At 40.5% G+C, this 23932-nt stretch overlaps 1 protein-coding gene across 1 annotated transcript in view; it reads left to right on the forward strand.

The window, feature by feature from the left end:
* Nucleotides 1–23932, forward strand: part of LOC132405303 (dedicator of cytokinesis protein 2-like) — a 640537-nt gene that overhangs the window by 513472 nt on the left and 103133 nt on the right. The window contains exons 31-36 of the mRNA XM_059989997.1: nt 4456–4556; nt 9563–9621; nt 11694–11842; nt 15552–15637; nt 17586–17742; nt 19944–19984. Coding sequence (XP_059845980.1) covers nt 4456–4556; nt 9563–9621; nt 11694–11842; nt 15552–15637; nt 17586–17742; nt 19944–19984 — 593 coding nt within the window. The remainder of the gene's footprint in view (nt 1–4455; nt 4557–9562; nt 9622–11693; nt 11843–15551; nt 15638–17585; nt 17743–19943; nt 19985–23932) is intronic.

A 23932-nucleotide genomic window follows, 5' to 3' on the forward strand; every position in this document is an offset into this window, starting at 1 on the left:
TTTAATGTTATTGTTGAGGGATAATTATTTTAAAAGGATACCAGGAGAAGCTCTCTTTTGTTCATTTTTAAAACAGAGCAGAAGTCTTTGCAGTCTACCTGGGAGGGATGTTGATTAGGAATCAAAGTTGAAGAATGTGCAGAGATCACTCAGTGTGGCAGCAAAGTGACTCAAATTGTGTGTCCAAGTTTCTGCAGCAGGCCCTGAGTCTGCCACCTAATGCTAACAACAAGGATGTCTTTACTGATTCATGGCTGTTTTCAGAACATATGCTAAAGTTAGATTATTTGGAGATTTAACAGTTCTTTGAATTCTGTTCTATATAATCTTCCTTTTATCGTCAAGTTAATGAGGCAAGCTAGGCTGGGGTTGCCCATGTCATCTGGTCACCTGGTTCTCTGAATTGCTCAGCAAAACAAATCACAGAAGTGACAATTTCTCCATCGCATCACATGGTGGGGATTTTCCTCACTGAACATCTTCTAATTAAAAATAAATAAGCACATCTTATCTTTCGGACCAAATAATTAGAGAAGATTGCTTCACTGGAAAAGTAACAGAAGAAGTAAGATTACTAGAATAATGGAGAGTGACTTCTTTATGACATCAGATTACTAAAACAAGGAGCTGTGTTTCTAGTGGATAGGTTAGTTGGTTACTGTAAATTATCTTTGGTGTTGGAGAATTGTGAGGGGATGTTATAACTGGCAGGTGAATATAGGTTACAAGGCAATACATAGAGCAAAAGGATTGTCTAAGAACCTTTATAGACTTGTTGGGCCAAATACCCTCCTGTGTCAGAAGAAACTACAGAAATATATGATAAATATAACAATGTCACACTGAGCAGGAGCAATTAATGAGTTATTTGTGTAGAGTTCTGTATAGGTGCGTTCCAATAAGACAAGGAAGGTACAGGAACCGTGATGTACAAAGGCTGTAATAAATCTGGTCAAGAAGAAAAGAAATGCTTACAAAAGGTTCAGAGAGCTAGGTAATGTCAAAGATCTGGAAGATCATAAGGCTACTAGGAAGGAGATTATGAAAAAAAAAATAGGAGAGTCAGAAGGGGCCAAGAGAAGGCCTTGGTGGGCAGAATTAAGGAAAACCCCAAGACATTCTACAAGTATGTGAAGACAAGGAGTAGGACCTATCAAGTGTGACATTAGTAAAGTGTGTATGGAACCTAAGGATATAGCAGAGGAACTTAATGAATACTTTGCTTCAGTATTCACTATGGAAAAGGATTTTAGTGATTGTAGTGATGACTTGCAGCACACTGATAAGCTTGAGCATGTAGATATTAAGAAAGAGGATGTGCTGAACCTTTTGAAAAGTATCAAGTTGGATAAGTCGTTGGGACCAGACGAAATGTACCCTGTGGCAGGCAAGGGAGGAGATTGCTGAGCCTCTGGCAATGATCTTTGCATCATCAACGGAGACGGGAGAAGTTCCAGAGGATTGGAGGTTTGCGGATGTTGTTCCTTTATTCAAGAAAGGGAGTAGAGATAGCCCAAGAAATTATAGACCAATGAGTCTTACCTCAGTGGTTGGTAAGTTGATGGAGAAGATCCTGAGAGGCAGGATTTATAAACATTTGCAGATGTATAATATGATTAGGAGTAGTCAGCATGGCTTTGTCAAGGGCAGGTCGTGCCTTACGAGTGTGATTGTATTTTTTGAGAATGTGACTAAACACATTGATGAAAGAAGAGCAGTAGATGTAGTGTATATGGATTTCAGAAAGGCATTTAATAAGGTACCCCATGCAAGGCTTATTGAGAAAGTAGGGGACATTGCTTTGTGGATCCAGAACTGGCTTGCCCACAGAAGGTAAAGAGTAGTTGTAGACAGGTCATGTTCTGCATGGAGGTCAGTCACCAATGGAGTGCCTCAGGGATCTGTTCCAGGACCCTTACTCTTCGTGATTTTTATAAATGACCTGGATGAGAAAGTGGAGGGATGGATTAATAAGCTTGCTGATGACACAAAGGTTGGAGGAGTTATGGATAGTGTGGAGGGCTGTCAGAGGTTACAGTGGGACATTGATAGGATGCAAAACTGAGTTGAGAAGTGGCAGATGGAGTTCAACCCAGACAAGTGTGAGGTGGTTCATTTTGGTAGGTCAAATATGATGGTAGAATATAGTATTAATGGTAAGACTCTTGGTGTGGAGGATCAGAGGGATCTTGAGGTCCAAGTCCATATTTATCAAAGCAGCTGCATAGGTTGACTGTGTGGTTAAGAAGGCGTACAGTGTACTGGCCTTCATCAATCGTGGAATTGAATTTAGGAGCTGAAAGGTAATGTTGCAGCTATATAGGACCATGGTCAGATCCCATTTGGAGTACTGTTCTCAGTTCTGGTCGACTCACTATGGGAAGGATGTGGAAGCCATAGAAAGTGTGCAGAGAAGATTTACAAGGACGTTGCCTAGACTGGGGAGCATGCCTTATGAGAGAAGGTTGATTGAACTCAGCCTTTTCTCCTTGGAGCGAAGGAGGATGAGTTGTGACCTGATAGAGGTGTACAAGATGATGAGAGGCATTGATTGTATGGATAGTTAGAGGCTTTTTCCCAGGGCTGAAATGGTTGCCACAAGAGGACATAGGTTTAAGGTTCTGGGGAGTAGGTGCAGAGGAGATGTCAGGGGTAAGTTTTTTATTCTGAGAGTGGTGAGTGCATGGAATGGGCTGCTGGCAATGGTGGTGGAGGCAGATACGATAGGTTCTTTTAAGAGGCTTTTAAATAGGTACATGGAGCTTAGTAAAATAGAGGGCTATAGGTAAGCCTAGTAATTTCTAAGGTAGGGTCATGATTGGCACATCTTTGTGGGCTGAAGGGCCTGTATTGTGCTGTAGGTTTTCTATGTTTCTAGACAGGAGGGGGGTAATAATCCAATGTGGACAACGAGAATTAGTGTACATCAGCAAAATGACTGGCACGGGAATGGTTAGTGGAAGAGATGCTATAGTGCTGCACAACTCTGTAGGTCTTTAACATGGAGGTTAGCTGATATCCGGAGGTCTCATCACAAACACTGGTAAAAGCCAAGTCAATTAAGCATTTCAGAACTAGGAGAAATAATTGACAAGTTATAATATTGAAGCTACAAGACAACTTAATGGCTAAAAATAAAGCAATCATCTTTGATTGCCCAGTGATTACACTTTTTATTGGAGATTTGTCTAATTGAAGGGTATATCAGATTGAAAGGGCTGAATGGCTTCTCCTCATTACCATGCTCCTTTTTGCAGTCTGACTACAATTCTTCAGACGTTTGCAGTGCCACTTTGTCACATCATTATAAAGTAATCACTCCAAGAACAGGTCAATATATAAAAATCTTGTATAAAATGTATAAAATAGAGACATTGGCACAATTAGGTTGACAGAAACTTGCATACGTTACACAAGTGATTCTGTAGATGCTGGCAATTCAGATCAACACACACAAAATGCTGGAGGAAGCAAGTCAGTCAGTCGACAGCAGGAAATAAATGAACAGTCAATATTTTGGTTGAAGACCCTTCATCAGGACAGGAAAGGAAGGAGGAAGATGCCAAGAGATGTCCATCCTCTCTCACCTCATTTCAGGGCCCCAAACAGTCCTTCCGGGTGAAGCAACACTTCACCTGAAATATCTATTGACATCATCTACTGTATCCAGTGGTCCTGATGGATGAACTTCCTCTACATTGATGAGCCCTGACATAGATTGGGGAGCCATTTCATTAAGCAACTCCGCTCCATCCACAAAACGTGTGATTTGCCGGTGGAAAGTTATTTTAATTCCTATCCTCATTCCTGTCTGATATGTCGTCCATGGCCTCCTCAATGGCCACGGTGAGGCCACTCTCAGGTTGAAGGAGCAACAGCTCACAGTCTGTCCAAGTAGACTCCAGCCTGATAGCATGAATATTAACTTCTCTAACTGCTGGCAATTTTTAGCACACCTCCTCCTTCTCTCTCCTATTCGCCACTCTGGCCTCTTACCTCTTCTCCTCACCTGCCCATCACATGCTCCTGGTGACCCTTTCCCTCTCCTAACAGATCCCTTCTCCTCCAGCCCTTTACCTTTTCCACCTATCACCTCCCAGCTTCTTACTCCACCTATCACCTTCTAGCTTGTCCTCCTGCTCCTGCCACATTCTTATCCTGGCATCTTCCCCCTTCCTTTCCAGTCCTGACAAAGGGTCTCTGCCTGAAACGTCCACTGTTTATTCAATTCCATGGATGCTGCCTGACTTGTTAAGTTCCTTCAGAGTTTTGTGTGTATTGCCATATATAAAACATACTTTATTTTATTGTTTAAAAATGCTGTTTTTCTCAATGACTGAAATACCAGGCGAAGGTATAACATTGAGGTGTTATTTAAGTGGCAAATGGGTTTTGAAATGTAATGAAATTTTTATTCTATTTCTGTGTAATTTAAAATTATTTTTTTCCCTGTAGCTGTGGAATAACTACTTTCTTCTGGCCGTGGTCTTCATTACCCAGGATTCACTGCAACTGGAACACTTTTCTCAGGCAAAATGCACCAAGATCTTGAACAAGTAAGTGCTGTACTCTAACACTATGTCATTCAGTCCTGAAGTGACATTCAGTCTCAAGGCTCCCTGATAGCCATGTACAGTAGTCACATTATGCATTTAAAACATTCTCTGTACAATAAGAAACCCAATTCCATCTGCTCATGTAGTCTGTAATTTACTAATTTATCCCATTTAAAAAGTAGGCCGGTGTCCATCGGTCAAACTTGTTTTTCAGTATTTTTACTTGTTGATGGATAAATGCATTATCTTGTTCATAGTAGATTATCATAATACTTAGTTGTCAGATGCACAAGTATATTTGTGATTAATAAGATAACTCATACAAAATTATACAAGGAAGAATGCAACTAGAACAAAATAAAATCTATTGTAGTGCAAAGTGCTCATAGCGTTGTTATACTTCCCCTCCACCATCAGAATCCTGTATGGACAATGAACCAACCCATGAACATTACCTCACTAATTTTGTTCTCTTTTCCAGTTAATTGGGCCTTAAGTTAGCTGTGGCAGCTGGTAATTTGGAACAATACTTAAAAAATTATTCGAGAGAAAATTGTAAGGATTCAATTTGTTTATTTGAAATACCGTGAGTTTTAATTGAAACAGGAGACTTGCCAAATACGTTCTTACTAGCGTCAGTCGCACACAGCTATGTGACTGTTAGACGCTACACCGTGCTTAGAGTAAACAGTTTTTAAGTAGCATCAGGTATGTGTGTGGTTAATGTTCAAAAACAGTGATTTTTGTAACTGATAACTGGCGAGAAATAAACAGTAAGACATTCCAGAATTGTTTTGCACGCTGAGGTTTCAAGCATTCAGGGTCGGAGATACAAAAACAGCCAGGAGTGAAGATGAAATTATTTCACTCCTTCAATAAGCTAGGAACTATGAAGAAACTGAAGGTATCAATACTCATCTTGAATGCTATAATACTGTATAAAAGACTTAGGCTCAGCTATATATAGGTAGGGTGGCTAAGTTTGCCCAGTACTGTATTTGTCAACGTGGAGTGGAGAGTGAGTTTGTAAATCTGGTGGGTCCAAAGGATGCTGGGAATGGTGAAGGTGGAACACTTTGGGGACAGTGTGGAACAGGTGGGGGAGAACAAGTGCAGGGGCAGGGAGTGGTGGAGGTGTAGACACCAGGAAAGGTCATTTGATTCCAAGCAATTGGTTTATGCTTTATCTATACATCATTTGTGCACACTAGCCATTGTTTATGAAGCTACAATTTCAATGGTCCTGTGGGAGACCAAAGCCAAGGACTCAGTACCGGGTGTTTGTTTCGGACATCTTGTGATCCCTATTTGACTTCCAGAGCTTTACCAAGGTTGGTGTTATCTTGCCCTAATTTGAGTGCATGGATATCGGGGAGGTGGGGAGTCATGGATTTCAAACACTGATGGATGGGTCGTGAATAATGCACAGTTTATTTTCCTCAATGCACTGAATTTCAGACAAGGTTACAGTGTCTCATTGTGTCAAGAGGGAGCTGCTTTTCCAGCACAGACCTCCTGGCTGGTGGAGTGTTCCAAACTCTTCCACTGTTATTCTGCGTTGCAATGAGGAGTCCGTCATCCAAAGGGGGTTGTGGCTGCACCTTGCTCACAATGGTGCACAATTCTCCCTTGCCCTGTACATATTCACAGCTCCGAGTCAAAAACTCTACTTTCTACAACAATGAAGTTCTTGCCATCAGGATTCTGGTTACTTTCTTAAGGGTGCTTGAAGGATAGTATGTGGCCCAGCTTCACTGTAAGACCTGGTACCGAGAAGGCAGTAGTCTCAATAATGATTGCTGGGTTAGCCAATACAATTGACTGTGTTTTGTGTTAATTACCAGTCAGTTCAAGAGAGTAAGAGATATGTCAGATATATGTATTTCTGAAGAATTAATGATGCTTTGTCTTTTATTTCATGCATGTAACACCTCTCATTATTTTTAACATCTCGATGCATTATACTTGCCAGGAAAAGGCCGGCACTTAGCAATCTACCACTGATGATTGACAGTGTTATTCAACCTCTCTGTCCTCAGATAGGACTAATTCAAATTGTTCACTGTCCTTGCTGCCTACTGTTAATTGTTAATAGAGGAATGCTTAGGTTATATTTGTTTGAGTCCAAACCGTTGCCATGGTGTACTTCAACAGAGACTTGAGTACATTCTGCAGGTCTACAGAACTCAAGTAGCTCTATGTGGCCTTCCTTTATTACATTACATGGGCAGAACATTGCCAGGATTACTATGCCTCTGACCTGAATCAAAGTTTATTAATGAGCGCTCCAAAGAAAAAGGAAGACTTGGATTTATTCCTTAACTGCCATCACTTTAGGATGAAGTGAACTGTTTTAGTGTCAATTAAGTGCTTTACTTGAAATGGAATCACCTTAGTACAATATTAAAGTGGCAGGCAAAAAACAAGATCTCACAAATAGCTCTATGATGATTCTTGTGGAGCAAATATTTTGTCCAAGGACTCCAGCTCAAACATGCAGCATTCTCTCAAACATATATTCGACTAGCTCATGAATTCAGTGTGGAGCTTAAACCTATGAAATTGTGATACTGAAGCAAAAGTATCACAGCTGACACACTTCATGGTTTAATACAGTAATTACAATCTGTTTTGGTAGCATCTTAAATCCACTCTTTAAAACTTTGTCGATCAGAGTCATGTTCCCATATGTTCTCTCTTCATGTTAAGTTTAAGAATGCAGATTCCTTGGGTAAGAGCATGAGATTGAGAGCACAACGTTCAGATTAGTTATCCCTCTTGTAAATGCTATGCATTACTGTGTCTCCCCAAAATAGTACCAACAGTATATGCTAGTGGTGCTAATTTATTCAGATCCCATATTAGGTTTTGAATTAACATAAGCACCCTGGAACCATACATTATCTTCTGTTGATGACTCTAGTGCTTTCATATTAGAGTTTAATGCTCCAATGAGTCCTTCTCCTAATTTTGAATGGCTCAACACATGTTCAGCAGCAGGGAGGATCTCCTTAGTAATGCTATTTAAAGCTATCATTTATGATTAGTTGTTAGTTCATTTCTTCTGGGTAAGTTATATTGTGTAATAAAAATTCAGGCAGCAATGCAGCTGGAGGATGTTTTTATTGACTTTGACACCATGGATAAACCCTGTCATGTTTTGTGTCAGGAATGGTATCGAAAGTATCTCTGTAAGCTGAATCTTCACTCTCACTGTCTTGAGCTAACCAGAGGTGCTTGGAAGTGGATATGCAACACCATGCAACACCCATGGTGAGCTGTTGCATGCTGAACTAACTGACCAGTGTGAGGCCCATCATAGAGTAATACCGCATGAAAACATGACCTTCAGACCAAGATTGTCATTGTGGTTCCCATTAGCCTTGGAACCAGAGAGGACACAGAGCATGATGAAGAGGAGGAATCTGAAGGGTTCATACAAGAATTATAATCTTGTCTTGTGCATACTGCATCAACCTGAGGCTTGAACTAATGACCTTCAGATCGCCAGCCCAAAGCCTTAACCACTTGGCCACGCGCCAACACAATGTCAATTCCAGCCATATTTTCACATCCCCAACAGAATCAAAATCTGGTTTATTATCACTGGCATACAGTACAAAATGACATAGTAAAGTGCAAGAGATAATAAATTACTCTAATTTACAACATAAAACAAATAAATAAATAGTGCAAAAGAGGAAGAGTGAGGTCATGTTCATGGGTTCAGTGCTATTCAGAAACCTAATGGCCGAGGGAAGAAGTTATTCCTAAAACGCTGAGTGTGGGTCTTCAAGCTTCTGCATTTCCTCCCTGGTGGCAGTAATGAGAAAAGGGCATATCACAGATGGTGAGGGACTTTCTGCTTTATTAATCATCACAGCAACTGTTGGGGCACAATGAGAAGTAAAAGGTATTACAGAATGAACATTTCATGATAAATTTATAAGTGGCACCCATAACATGTTCAGTATGATAATCAGCCTGCTTCGTTGTCTTGGTGAGAAATTTAAGTGGAATTCCAAGGTGTATGCTTTCCACAGAGAGTCTGGTGGTTATCTGGCACGAACTGGCAGAGGAGGAGGGAAAGGCAGATATAATTACAATTTTTAAAAGTCGTTTTTGGATAGGTGCTTCAATAGGACGGACATAGATATGAATCTCATGTAAGCATATGAAATGAGTCAGCATGGAAGAGGCGGCTGGGAAGCCTGTTCTTATGTTGTATGCCTGTATGATTCTATGATTCACAGCGTTTTAGGAAACATCTGTATGAACATTTGGCTCACCAATACATAGAATGCTACAGACCAAGAACTGGTAAATATCGCTAGATAATTAATGGTCGACAGGGACATGACCCAAGGGCTGGTTGCCACACAGTATGACTCTATGTCTTTTAGTTAGTGGAGTGTTGTGATTTTCATCCCTATTTCAAAAGCTGTTGTGTTCACCCTCCAAATCTCATCAGCTCTCCTTACTTGGATTATCTGCTCTGCCTCACAATTTCTGTCTTTTGACAGGGCAAAAAAGATTGAGAGCAATTGCTGAGAGGGAGACAAGCATGGATGAGAAAGATGTGAAAGTAGGAGCAGAAGTAGTAACATTAAACTTGCTTCTCCATAGCTTACCTTCAAACCCAACTCCACTTTCCTTCTGCTCAGAAATTCATCTGTCTCAGCTAGAACACTCTCAGCATTGATTAGTCCTCTGGAATAAGAAAATTTAAGGACAAGCACCTACTGAGTGAAGAAACTTATGTTTCTTTCAATTCTAAATGGATAACCTTTCATCTTTAGACTGAGTAGACATTTTTCCAATTGTCTTGTAAAAAGGTTATTGGTTTATAAATCAGCACTGCAGGGTAAATATCTGGCTTGCTCTCATGTGTAGTGTTTTCTACTAAAGTTTGGACAAGTGAGTGATTATGTGGGTGGAATATATTTGCTTACAAGTTTTGGCTGTTATACAATTTAAAAAAAAATTAAAATGCACGTTTTTTTCAGGTATGGAGACATGAGACGACAGATTGGGTTTGACATTCGTGACATGTGGTACAAGCTTGGTGAGTGAAAGATTATAGCCCAGAAATTTTGCTTGATACAGCTTCAATAAATAACAATTGTAGAGCAAAGTCAAGGACTGGTTACAAGATGCACAATTATCTGCGACTGTCCACTGTGCGACGGATGTGCTGATACATGCAAACACAATGTATAAGTATCATGACTTGCAATATCTGCCTCAAAAAGACTTTCATGACATATAACCATACACACAAAGCCTGGGATAGTCTTGCCCAGCAGACTTCATGGTCTATATGAGGCCTATTTTTGTCTTTGTTTAAAATGACCTGCATGAGAATGGTGATAGAAAGGGGCATTCAGTCCAGCACTGGAGAATTCTTTAACTCTTATTAACATACTTCACCCTGGTGATGGTGCTTCCTCCATCAATTCCCCCACCCCGCCCCCACTCATCACCCTAACCATCTCTGAATGTGATCTCAATACTCATTGTAAAACTTTGCTTTCATTTTGAGCCTGACCATTACACTCAGCAGTATCTCCCATTGATCTGATCCAACTCACAATGTTCTTATTCCACCCCAGCTAGTTGGCATCCTGATTCATCCCAGCACCTTGATGCAAACCTCTTTTCTTCTGTACTTTCCAGAAGCCTGATTTGTGGGAGGTCTGATCTACAACACACGGTAATGTGGGTTTCTCCTGCTTATAGAAACAGGCAGCGTCAGAACCATGGAAGACTATTTATTGGCTAGCTGTGCCCTGATGGATTAATAGATCTTTCTAAGTGGGAAGCCCTATTTCTTTTCATTGAGAATTCATCGTTTATGCAAATCAACTGGAGGACCTATCACAGGAATGCTCTGTCCAGTGTAACTCTGTATTTGTATTATCGATTCAGGTCAACAGCTTCTGTCACCAAATGTTCTGATCCAGGACATTGATGGACCTTAGATATTAGACATGGCCTGACTAGCATCATCATCATGTGCTGTATCATATGATGTAGATGATCATGGCCTCATGATTGTTCTCGGCAAACTTTTCTACAGAAGTGGCTGGCCATTGCTTTCTTCTGGGCAGTGGCTTTACAAGACAGGTGCCCCAGCCATTATCAATAATCTTCAGAGATAGTCTGCCTGTCATCAGTAGTCGAATACCAGGACTTGTGATATGCACCAGCTACTCATAAAACCATCCACTACCTGTTCCCATGACTTCACTAATTGAGGGGTTAATCAGGTGCTGCACTTCACTCAAAGGTGACCTTCAAGCTAGTGGAGGGAAGGAGCAAGTTACACCTCCTTTGGTAGAGATGTATTTCCACCCTGCCACCCAGGAAAGGGGTAGAAGCTCGATTAGAATTATTGTCCTTGAATCCTTTGGTCCAAGCCTGGTCAATGCCTACTCCAGCTGCTAGCTATTTATTTTTCATTCTTCATTGGGAGTGAGGAAGACAGGGTGTGAGTTTTCTGTAGACTCTCTACACTCACTGTGGTCCTCTGTAACCAATCATACTCAAGATTTTGGTTCCAAGGGCACCCAGACATGAGTCAACAACACTCAGGGTCCGAGACTTCAGTTTAGGAGGGAAGAAAGTTAGAAGCAAATACAGCAACATGTTCTGATCTGGCACTTGGTTTATTATTGTCACATATATTGAGACACAGTCAAAACATCGGCTTGTATGACATCCAGACAGATCATTAAGTACATCGAAGTCGTACAAAAAATAGAAACAGAAAACTGAGGGCAGTGTTAGATTTACAGAGGAAGCACTGTGCAGGTGAGCAGATAACGCACAAGGGCAACGACGAGGTAGACTGAGAGATCAGGAGTTCAGCGTTTACAGAAAAGAAGTCCATTCAGGGCTGTAAATGCGTTATAGATTAAAGATGAGAAAATTACTGCTAATACTCAGGCTGATTTCTTTTTCTCTCCAGGGATGCTACTTGACCTGCTAAGTGCTTCCTGTGTTTGTTGTGTTTTTTTTATCTCAGATTTCCAGAACCTGCAGTTAATTTTTCCTCCTTCAGGTTGGGTTTGCAATAAGGAGTATTTTTGGGTATCCACTTCACTAATGAGTCTTAATTTACATTTTAAATGACAGCACAGAACAAAATCCACTTCATCCCAGAGATGGTTGGCCCAATTCTTGAAATGACGCTGATTCCGGAGGTTGAACTTCGCAAGGCCACAATCCCGATCTTCTTTGACATGATGCTGTGCGAGTACTCTGTGTTTAATAACTTCAGGAAGGTATGCAGGAGAAGATGAACATCGATGTACAAACCTTCACAAGGCAAAGTCCAGAATGATTTATGATGCACAAGATAGTTAAAGACATAAGAACCTTTGTCTGCTAAGCAGATTCTTTACGTGGGAGGCAGGATGAGCAGTGAGGGAAATAGAGGGAGCAAGGTTGTGTAGTGCTTGCCATTATAATTGCACCATAAGGATGTCTATCAACAATTAGAATTGGACAAGCACAATATAGTTGATGTTTGTCGACACAAAAATTAGTGATGGATGATACGCACTCTATTAAATGATAGCAGGAAGGTGCACAATTGCTACTTTGAAAACATGCCGCAGAGTAATATCAATTCATTATCCCTTATCTCTGAGATACAATTCATTGCAATCGATGAATAGATTTCTGAATGCAGAATGCAATATACTAATGTGATTATCTTACTGAAAGGGACTGAATTGTTACTTTTTAATTTATTTATGTAATGAATGTGGTCAGTGCTGGTATTTATTGTCCAAAATTAACTGCTCCTGAATTACGGAGTCACTTACAAATCTGGTATGAAGTCACATATACAATGTTTGCAATGTAACATCGATTGGTACTTGATATTGAAACCACCTATTAGATGCGGGAAACTTGTTTTATGCTATTGTGAATAATGCAAGGCAAAACAATAGATGAACATTTATGTTTATTGGCCCATATTGAAACTTTCAGGATGAGATCCAGGGAAGGTATTAATCAGTCATCTTGACACTTGATGTTTAAAGACATACAGTATTTCTCTATGAATCAATATTTGAGGTACTTGTATATCCAGGAAGCTACCTCTCAGTACTGTAAAAAATGAACTACATTTTGCATGCCTGGAGTATTGTGCTCAGAGCCCTGTGGACCATCCGCAAGCATTTGAGTTGGTATCTTGGTAGCTGAGATATGCTCCAATTATAGTTACAACATAGGACATTGAATTTTCTATCCCAGTGGTCATTAATTAGCTAACAATGCAATAGCTTTATCATTGCTTTTACTAAGCAAAGAGTCCACATCTGACCGAATCTTAGAACAGACTGAAGTGAAAAAAGGTAGTGTTGTCACCCTGGTGCTTTCCTCAATTTTTCTCAATGAACTTCTCCTCCAGAGGACTGAAAAATTGCAAATGTCACTCCACTCTTTAAAAGGGGAGGAGGACTAAAGTGAGGAAATTATAAGCCAGTTAGCCTAACCTCAGTCGTTGGGAAAGTGTTGGAGTCCATTACAAAGGATGAGGTTTCGGGGTACTTGGAGACTAATGATAAAATAAGTCAAAGTCAGCATGGTTTCTGTAAAGGGAAATCTTGCCTGACAAATCTGTTGGAATTCTTTGAGGAAGTAGTAAGTAAAGTGGACAAAGGAGAGGCAATGAATGTCACTTACTTAGATTTTCAGAAGGCATTTGATAAGGTGCCTCACAAGAAGCTGCTTAATAGGATAAAATCCTATGCTGTTACAGGAAAGATACTGGCATGAATTGAGGAATGGCTGACAGGCAGGAGACAGCAAATGGGAATAAAGGGGCCATTCTTATGGTTGACTGGCAGTGACTAGTGGTATTCCTCAGGGGTCAGTATTAGGACCACTGCCTTTTACATTGTTTGTCAATTATTTAAATAATGGAATTGGTGGCTTTGTGGCAAAGTTTGCAGATGATACAAAGATAGCTGGAGGGGTAGGTAGTAATGAGGGAGCAATGTCATTGCAGAAGGACTTAGACAAATTGGATAAATGGGCAAAAAAGCGGCAGATGGAATACAGTGTTGGGAAATATATGACAATGCATTTTGGTAAAAGGAACAATAGTGCAGACTCTTATCTAAATGGGGAGAAAATTCAGACATCAGAGCTGCAAAGGTACTTAGGAGTCCTTGTGCAAGACTCGCAGAAGATTAATTTACAGGTTGAGTCCATGGTAAAGAAGGCAAATGCAATGTTGGCATTTATTTCAAGGGGAATAGAATATAAAAGCAAGAAGATAATTCTGAGGCTTTATAAGACACTAGTCAGGCCACACTTGGAGTATTGTCAACAGTTCTGGGCCCCATATCTCAGAAAGGACATGGTGTCATTGGAGAGAGTCCAGAGGAGGTTCACAAGGATGATTCACAAAAGAAGGAGGTGACATATGAAGTGCATTTGGCATCATTAGGCCTGTACTCACTGAAATTTAGAAGAATGCATGTGGATCTCATTGAAGCTTACCGTATGTTGAAAGGACTAGATAGGGAGGATGTGGAGAGGATGTTTCTTCTAGTGGAGGTATCAAGAACTAGAGAACACAGCCTTAAAATTGAGGGTGATGTTTTAGAGCAGATATAAGGAGGAATTCTTTTAGCTAAAGAGTGTGGAAGGCTCTGCAACAGACTACGGTGGAGGCCAGGTTTGTGGGTATATTCAAAGTAGAAGTTGATAGATTCCTGATTGGTCGGGACACCAAGGGATATGGTGAGAGGGCAGGTGTATAGGGTTGAATGGGATCCAGGATCAGCCATGATGAAATGGTGAAGCAAAGTCGATGGGCTGAATGGCCTAATTCTCCTCCTATGTCTCATGGTCGGAAGGTGTTCACCACTTTGCAGACTACCTCCCCTCCCCACAAGGCACCTCATGTCCCAACTGTGGCAGAGTCTGCAGATCCTGCCTTGGCTCCAGTTAGTAATCACTTGCACACAATCAGTGACCTGAAAGGCCTATGATTTCCAGAACTGGATGAAGTGTGATCCTGACAGATGAACAAAGGCTCAAACCAGTGATGAATAATGTTAAGTTTGATACCTCAATCTCACAACCAAGAGGGACAAAATAGCAAGTACATGGAAACAACCCCAGCTGCACATTTCATCCAATTCAAAGTTGTGGAATACATTGACTTGAAAAGTATGTTGCTATTCCTTCTTTGTCACTGAATGTGACTTGTCATCACCTGCTCTGGAGCATTTTGGTATGGGAAATTAATGCTGGTCTTGCCAACAATGAGCATACCCCAAAAAGCCAAGCCACTGTAAATCCAGCATCTGGATATCACAGGATATCACTCTGGAATTAATTGGAAATCGGAAGAACCTGTGATGGACACAGAAAGACACAAAGGATAATATTGATTTGATGCACCTGGATGGATATATGATCTTTTTTATCTGTTGCATTATTGTGTATTGTATTTAATATTTCAGTAATACTTGAGTATATATTATTCAATTAAACATTCTTGTTTGTTTACGTAATTCATTGAGGATTATATGTTATGCTACCACATGATACATGCATGCCTCACTTAAGCATAAAGTTAGACTCACATTGTTAGATTCCTGGGTCTTCTTTTGAAGCTACAAAACATAACGTGTGTGTTCCACACTTAAGAGTTTTCTGCCAATCAATATGGTAGAAGCACTGCTTGATAAAACTCTCTCAGAGAGGTAGAAAGAGTCCAGAATTTATAAACTTCAATAATCAATCCAAAAGTAACAGTTGTGTAATACCATAGAAATATGGGGAACATTGTACTAGAAACCAATAGAATATAATGCAAATTGATGAGAAATATTTTTGTACCGTTTAAATATTTTTTCTGGTCAGAATGAATTCCTTTCAAAAACTTGTATTCCCAGATACTGTTCTTCTGCTTTAGTCTTTGTTATCTTGCATATTCCAAGTAACTAATGATATTTTTAACAGTTTGAAGATGAGATCATCTTGAAATTGGATCATGCGGTGGAAGGTGGATGTGGCGATGAACAATACATGCAGCTCTTCCAGACAATGTAAGATTTAGTTCATTTAGAAATTTGAAGGCATAGAGAAAGAGAGACACAGACACATGCATCAAGCTAAGCAACATGGGGTTGAGGCATTTCGGCAAGAAATAAAACAAAACTAGACAGCCGGTATTTTTTATAGATCATTCAACAATAAGAAAATTAGTAGGAAAGGGGTTAGGGAGGGAGGCACCAAAAAATACAGAGAACAAGGCAGTATTTTGGAAAGCTTTCAAAGAGAAAGGGTTTAGAATTAACTGATGATGGAGTGAACACAATAGCCTGTGAAGAAGGCTTGAGGTGAACTTGTGGGAAAAGCTACTGAGGTGGCTATTGAATAAAATGCAGTTTAAGGAGAGGATTAAGAATTCAGAATTGAATGCATATAAATAAACTGGATCTATTCTAATTTACTAATTTTTGAACGTAACCTACCTCCTGACCTTTGGGGTCTTCCCCTTACCATTTCCAAGCTCCCTTATCTATTTCCCAAAGTTCCCATACACTGACTTCCTATTTTCCATACTGCCATCTCCAATCCTCCATCCCACCATGCTGACCTGTCATCTTCCAATCTCTGATCAATGTATCTGGGACACAGTAATGCAAATTCCTTGTTACAGGAATGGTTACAGAGCCTTCTCATATTATTAACCTTATTACAACTAACAAAAATATAATAAAAAGAAACAAAAACAAGAAAAATGATTTATCCAAAACAATGTCTTCATATTCTGGAGGCTCCAGATCAATCTATAAATTGAAGCAATTTTAATTACCTAAGAGGGAGCTATTCAAAGACCCCGAGTTGTAAAATGATCTGAAGCTGTGATAATGGGTTAAACATTATGACTCAGGGGCTGATGTTGCTGAGCTTCATGTTTTAGGAATCAACATTTCCTTCATGCTCTGCTTCTTTAACTTTGGATTTGCCCCAATATAAAGCTGGGCTGGACTGTAAAACTTAACCAGCTAATGCTTAGTTTAATTGATTGTCCTCAAAATAAACTGAGTGTTAGGAATGATAGTCACAGCCAGTTGTTTGCTGGGGAGATTATTGGCTTATTTTGACTTTACCGACTCCTTTGCAAACCTTCTCAAAAGTTCAAGTTTCAACCAACAGCCAGAGAGCCAAACTTTTATTAGTACCCAGCTAAGTAGCAATATAGAAAGAAGAAAATATTTGAGGTTTGGAAGTCTGTAAGTGGAGGCAGAGAATGTTGATGAATTGCTAAGACCAAGTTGGGTTAATATTCCATGACAACGTCAATAGTGATGAAGGGTCATTCTGGAGTTCCTTTCTCCTTCAGATGGCTGGCATTGTGTACTTGGCTCCTGGAGGGTTGTTTATGTGCTTGGTTGGTGTCCATGCACATCCCAATAGGTGCTGTATTCTCTACAGTGGTTCTGACTCTTTGCCAGTGTTAGGTCAAGTCAACACAATGCCTACACCTGCTGCAGCCCTGGGGAAGGACAGAAATTGCTGCCGGACTAGACCTCACCATTCTCTGTATGTATTTTGAATTTGCCTCAGAACAGTCCTATAAAAATATAAAAATGTAAGCTTATTTTATGATAGCAGATAACAGATAGCCACTCTGTGCTTTAACAGCACCAACAGAGCTGCTGCCCCACACCTTCAGTAACTGGGGTTCGATCTGATCTCTGGTACTGTTGGTGTGGAGTTTGCATGTTCTAACTCTGATTGCAAGGGTTTCCTCTTTCATCCCAAAGATGTGGATATTGGAAGCTTAATCAGCTGCTATAAATCTCTCCAAATTTGGGTGGGAGATTGTGAAGTGGTTTGACCAGAATGTGAGGAGAATAAATTGGAATTAGCTTGAAATAAATTGGCGTAAATGTAAAAGACAGTCAGAACAGACTCAGTGGCATGTAAGGCTTGTTTCCATTAATCTCTAATGACCATCTGTGACTTTGTAATTCTTTTCTTCAGCCTTCTTGAATGTGCTTCAAAACATCCGAAAATTGCAAAGTCAGTGCAACACTTTGTCAGCCTGGTAAAAAGTCTTCTGGAGAAACTACTCGATTACAGATTGGTGATGACAGATGAGAGCAAGGGAAACCGCATGAGCTGCACTGTCAACCTGCTGGTACGTATGCTGAGCTCTTCTTCAGCTTGTCTGCTTAATACCTTTCACTCTGCCATTTCCATCTCTCTCTTTTTCTCACCAAGACTTGTCCTTCCCTCCTGAAGCTCCATAGATTCTTTCTCTGCAATACTGCTTTGTCTGTCCATGTGATTTAGCTTTATAATAACTTCCCTAATTATTTAAAGGCAGTGATATTCTCATTTATTATTTCCAGTGGCTGTTTCCACCTCCACCCTCTCCGCTCCTGAACCTCCATCTCCCCACCACCAATGAGGGTCCTTCTGACCATTTCTTTATCTTTGTCTACTTCCACCAATCCCTTACCTGCCTCTGTCTTCCAACTTCACCTGTACCCCTTTCCCACTTGGCTTCATCTACCCATCATCCGTTACCACTCTTTGGGCTCTATGCACCTCAGGCTCTTCTCTCACTCTTCATCCTCTGCTTTTTATTCTGGCTATTTTCTCTCTGCACTTTCAGTCTTGATGCATACTCTCAAACTGAAAAGATGCTGTCAACTCATTGAGCTCCTCCAGCATATTGCTTGCTATTCCAGATTATAGTATCTGGAGTCTTTTATGTCCCTCTTCTCTAATTACCCCTTCTTTTACTCAGTGACTGTTTTGGTGCTGGGCTTTGGGACGTTTTTCATTTGAGGCACAATGCAAAAATTCAGGCTTGTGTTTTCTTCAGAACAGGACAAAATATTAAGATATGATACATGTTCTGAAAGTGGGACATGATCTACCGGGAATTTTCAGATGTTATCCTCTACTACAGAAGATAATATGGCACTCTCCAAGGGTGTGTTGAGTTTTGGCAGGCAGAGGTGAACTGAGCCTTCAGGGATGGTCACTGCAGACTTAGGAGGCTGAATAACCAGTTTCCACGCTGTATGATTCTACTAGGGGTTCCCATCTTTGGGACTGGTTGATGGTAGGGGTCCATGGTATAAAAAAAGATTAGGAACCCCTGCCCTCTGAGAGCACAAGAGAAACATTGTGGTAGGCAAGAAAGTAAACAAAATTGCCTAAGAACATCCCTGCAAAGATTGGCTATTATCTTGTAAGATTTTGGTCACTTCCTTGGGTTTATGTTGAGGGATTGATGAAGATTGTCAAAATGGCTTCTAGTTAACTTGTATAATTTAACAAAAGAGGGATTATAGTCCAGGTAATTAATACTTTGTAAGAACTCAATTCAGAAGAGATTTGGAGACTAATGTAAAAGTTACATTTTGTCAAACATGTTATATTGATAAGGAATTGAAGTGAAGAGTGAAATTCCCAACAGTGAAGGAATGTTGCTCCAGTGGCTCATGAGTTCTTATCTTCAGATTCATTAAATTCCAAGATCAACAGTCAGGTATGAGCAAAAAAATCACAAACTTTAGCCTGTAAACTGGTTTTATTTCACTGTTGGGTTCTCACTAAGAACCAAATTTCAGTAAATCTGAGCTGGCCAGACTGCAGTCTGCTGGGCATAACTACACTACCTAGTTATTAGTCTATGAGTCCAACACAACTCAACCTCAAGGCATAAATTAATCTAGATCAAATCTGACGCACCTAGAGGTTAGCAAACCATTTTTATCAGCACTACAACTTATTTGTTGTTCAACAGCACCCCCCCCCCCCCACACTAATCAGTTACACTGAGGCTACTCTCGTCTGCGACTTGTGAACTGAAAGAACATTGCCTGCAGCACATGAAGGTCTGTTGATTGAGTGCTGACATGAAGCACTCAGTGACATTGGGGCCACTATCAAGAAAATGAATGCTTTAGACATGGAACCTTAAAGAGTTCAATATTAGTCAAGTTAGGAATCTTGACCTATAACATTGACTGCTCATTGCTCTTTCCAGAGCAACACTCAGTGGTTGAAGTTGCTTATTCACCTCCCTCCTCTCCTGCTCATTCAACATCTCTGTCCATAGCAAGAGGTGAAGTGTTCAGGTTCAGTGTCATATAAAAAGGCATATTGAAAGTAATAGATTGCTTTCATTATCTCCAGATCTCATCTTAAAACAGGTCATGGTGGGTGACAGAATTCTCCTGGAACATTTCGGGGTCAGTGTCTAGAACACAGAAGATCTTTGGGTCCACTACAAAGATTGATTGATGGTCAATCAATCACCCATTTAGATACTATTTTTGTGTGTTGTTTAAGTAAAGAAATGCTTTTTGTTTGTGTCTACAGAATTTCTACAAGGATATTAATCGAGAGGAGATGTACATAAGGTATGTGGGTCAACAGTGCAGTGTTATATTTCACGAGCTTTTTTTGAAGGCAAGATGAAGTGTAAACACTTGCCATTTAAGAGCTGCATATTATTTTAAAATGGAAATTGGGAACAAAGTAAAATATTGAGTAATCAAGAGGAAGCAAAAATGAGTAAAGGCAAAGATAAATCTTAGCTAATATCAGGCTTACAGTATGTATGTGCTGTGGCAGCTTTTCAGACTATGACTAAACCTCAACATACCTCTTCAGTCCTTACTCAAAGCGTTGAAATGAATATCTGCAAGTAGCTTTTCTCAGCACCTAGAGATTTCTGGAGTCAAGAAGATCACTAAGATAGGTTGCAACTTATATCCCTAGAGCTCAGGAGGTCAAGGAATTACCTTATACAGGTATATAAAATCATGAGGAACATGGATAAGGAGGATAGCCATAGTCGTTTTTTCCAGAATAGAGAAGTCTTTAAAAACTAGACTACAAAGAAACAAAAGCAGTACAAGGAACCTTGAATCTTGTTGGATGGCATTTGAAACCAAACTAATTGAAAAGTGTGCATAGGAAAGCAATGTACTGTCCATAATTGTCTTACCTACATGGAACTTCAGTGACATATAAGACCATTAGACCATGACATAGAAGCAGAATTTGGCCATTCGGCCCATCAAGTCTGCTTCGCCATTCCATCATGGCTGATCCCATAGTCCACTCAACCCTATATAGCCGCCTTCTCACCATATACTTTGATGCCCTGTCTGATCAGGAAACTATCAATTTCCACCTTAAATATACCCATGTACTTGGCCTCCCCCTGCAGTGTGTGGCAGAGCATTCCACAGATTCACTACCCTCCGACTAAAAAATTCCTCCTTACCTCTGTTCTAAATGGTCACCCCTCAATTTTGAGGCCATGCCCTCTACTTCTGGGCACCCCCATGATAGGAAACATCCTCTCCATGTCCACCCTATCTTGACCTTTCAACATCTGGTAGGTTTCAATGAGATCCCCACGCATTCTTCTAAATTCCAGTGAGTACAGACCCAAAGCTGCCAAACCCTCCTCATATGTTAACGCCTTCAGTAACCTCATATCCTTGGTGCCCTCTGAAGTTAATACCCCATTTGGTTCCATTATTTTTTGTTATGATTCTGGAAAGAATTCAACAAATTATGTAACTAAATCAGCAATTGATGATTTTATAACCATATAACAATTACAGTATGGAAACAAGCCATCTCGGCCCTTCTAGTCCGTGCCGATGCTTACACTCACTTCTAGTCCCACTGGCCCACACTCAGCCCATAACCCTCCATTCCTTTCCTGTCCATGTACCTATCCAATTTTACTTTAAATGACAATACCGAACCTGCCTCTACCACTTCTACTGGAAGCTCGTTCCACACAGCTACCACTCTCTGAGTAAAGAAATTCCCCCTCATGTTACCCTTAAACTTTTGCCCCCTAACTCTCAAATCATGTCCTCTTGTTTGAATCTCCCCTACTCTCAATGGAAAAAGCCTATCCACGTCAACTCTATCTATCCCCCTCATTATTCTAAATACCTCTATCAAGTCCCCCCTCAACCTTCTACGCTCCAAAGAATAAAGACCTAATTTGTTCAGCTTTTCCCTGTAATTTAGGTGCTGAAACCCAGGTAACATTCTAGTAAATCTTGTCTGTACTCTCTCTATTTTGTTGATATCTTTCCTATAATTTGGTGACCAGAACTGTACACAATACTCCAAATTTGGCCTTACCAATGCCTTGTACAATTTTAACATTACATCCCTACTCCTATACTCAATAATTATTTCGCATTTAAGAATCAAGAGAGTTAAGGATACAGATGCTCTTAGGAAGGTATTTCTTGAATTTCGAGAGAAGACAGCTGAAAGCATACTCCCAGTGGTGGAGAACTAAATCAGGATTAATATGGAGATCTAGAAGATTTGTAGGGCTTGAGGAGTTAACAGAGAGTTAGAGAAAAGAGAGTATGAGGGCATGGAGAGCCCAAGATGAAGATTTTCAAACCAATGCACTGTAAAAGCAATGTGTGTGAACAGAAGCAGGCATAATGGATGAAGAAAGCAAGAAATTGAAATATGGACAGCAGATTTTGCAATGACGCATGTTCAGAACAGAGATTTGTGTCCAGCCATGGTGTTCCGGAAACCATCATACATCAGGGTTTAGTTGCATCTGAACTGAGGAAGGTGTGGATCTGGCTTTATGTTAATCTATCATCCTCCCTCTGTCAATATCCTCCATCACAGTTATTTGCACATCCTGATCCTGTGGCAGAACACATGCGCCAAAGGCAGCAGTGTACAGGAAGGAAGGATCACCTCAGGGAGTTCTCAGCATTGACCCAATTCCATGAAGTCTCTTGACATCAGCTTATATATTGTCAAGGAACCCTCCTTCTGATTACCACCTACCAACCAAAGTCAGCTGATGCATCAATGTCATTATTTTGAAAACACTTAGAAGAAACACTGAAGGTGACAAGGAAACAGAATGCATGGAGGTCTTCAATGACTATCACTGAGAGTGGCTTGGCATCATTAAACACAACTGATGTCATCATGTCCTAAAAGACAAACTGGGGTGGCAGCAATTAGTGAGTGAACCAACACATAGAATAAACCTACTTGGTCTCATCCTCCCAATCTGCAGGTGGATTTGCATTTGTTGACAACAGCAAAAGTAGGAGTGACAATGGCAGTTTGTGGAGACAACTTTTCACTTCATGTCTGCACTGTGTTGAGTAGCATTTCACACCTGTACATGGAGTTGACTCAGACCACATCTGACTGATCAAAACTGGACATCTGTGAGATGCTGTGAACCAAAAGCAGCAAGAGCGATGTCGTCAGCCATAGCCTGTAACCTCATGGCCTGGAGTTTCCTTCATTCTACATTATTGTCAAGCCAAAAGATCACCCTGATTCAGTGGGTTGTACAGAAGAGCGTGTTTGGAGCTGCATTACGTGCACATATAGATGAGGTGCCTGCTTGGTGAAGTTACAACACCAGATTATATTTGTGTGAATCATCAGTTCATAGAATTTATCAGTCCTACAAATGGAGTACAAGATCAGATCAAAACTCTATAGTCTGATGGTGGACAATGGAACAACTTAGCACATGAGTACTAATGTCAAGCTTATGCATTCATGACCCTGTTCAGTCAGAAGTGCCAGGTGCATTATCCATCTCAGCTTCTTCCTGTTGTCTTTACCATTTTTGAAGGTGGTTTTCAACCAGTTTGATTCACTGCATGTCATATCAAGAAATGGCAAAAAGCACTGTCTACAGCAAAGGCTCTGGAACCAAGCAACATTGTGCTGTAGCAATGAAGACCTGCATTCCAGGCCCTATCTCCAATCCAATACCAGTGCTTTTCTCATCACTGTTACAACGTTGGCATCTCCCTGAAGAAATGTAAAAGAAAAAGCCGGCTAAATGCATTCCAACTATTTACTGCCCAGTCTGTCCATTCACAAACTCCACCAGATGGAATGTGTTGTATCGGTGCTGTTCAGTCCTACATCCTCACCAATAAGCAAAGGAAACAAGCTGCTGGAGGAACTCAGCAGGTCAGATAGTATTTCTGAAGGGAAGTAGACAGTTAACGTTTTTGGTCAAGAGCCTGTATCTAGATAGAAAGAAAAGATGGAGGAGGGAAGAGTGGAACTATTGGCAGAGGTGATAGTTGGAGGTAACAAAGGATTGCAGACAATGGAACCTTTATCTCATAGCCTGATTCCCCCTACTGCTTGCCAGCCCTTGCTCCACTCATTTCCCTTACCTCTTTATATTGGCATTTTCTCCTATATTTTTCAGTCTGATGAAGGACCCCAATCTGGAAGTTTGACTGTCCACTTCCCTCCACAAACGGTGTCTGACCTATTAAATTTCTCTGGCAGTTTGCCTTTTTCCCAGAATC

The sequence above is a fragment of the Hypanus sabinus genome, chromosome 15 (assembly GCF_030144855.1).
Source record: "Hypanus sabinus isolate sHypSab1 chromosome 15, sHypSab1.hap1, whole genome shotgun sequence".
Classification (NCBI taxonomy): Eukaryota; Metazoa; Chordata; class Chondrichthyes; order Myliobatiformes; family Dasyatidae; genus Hypanus; species Hypanus sabinus.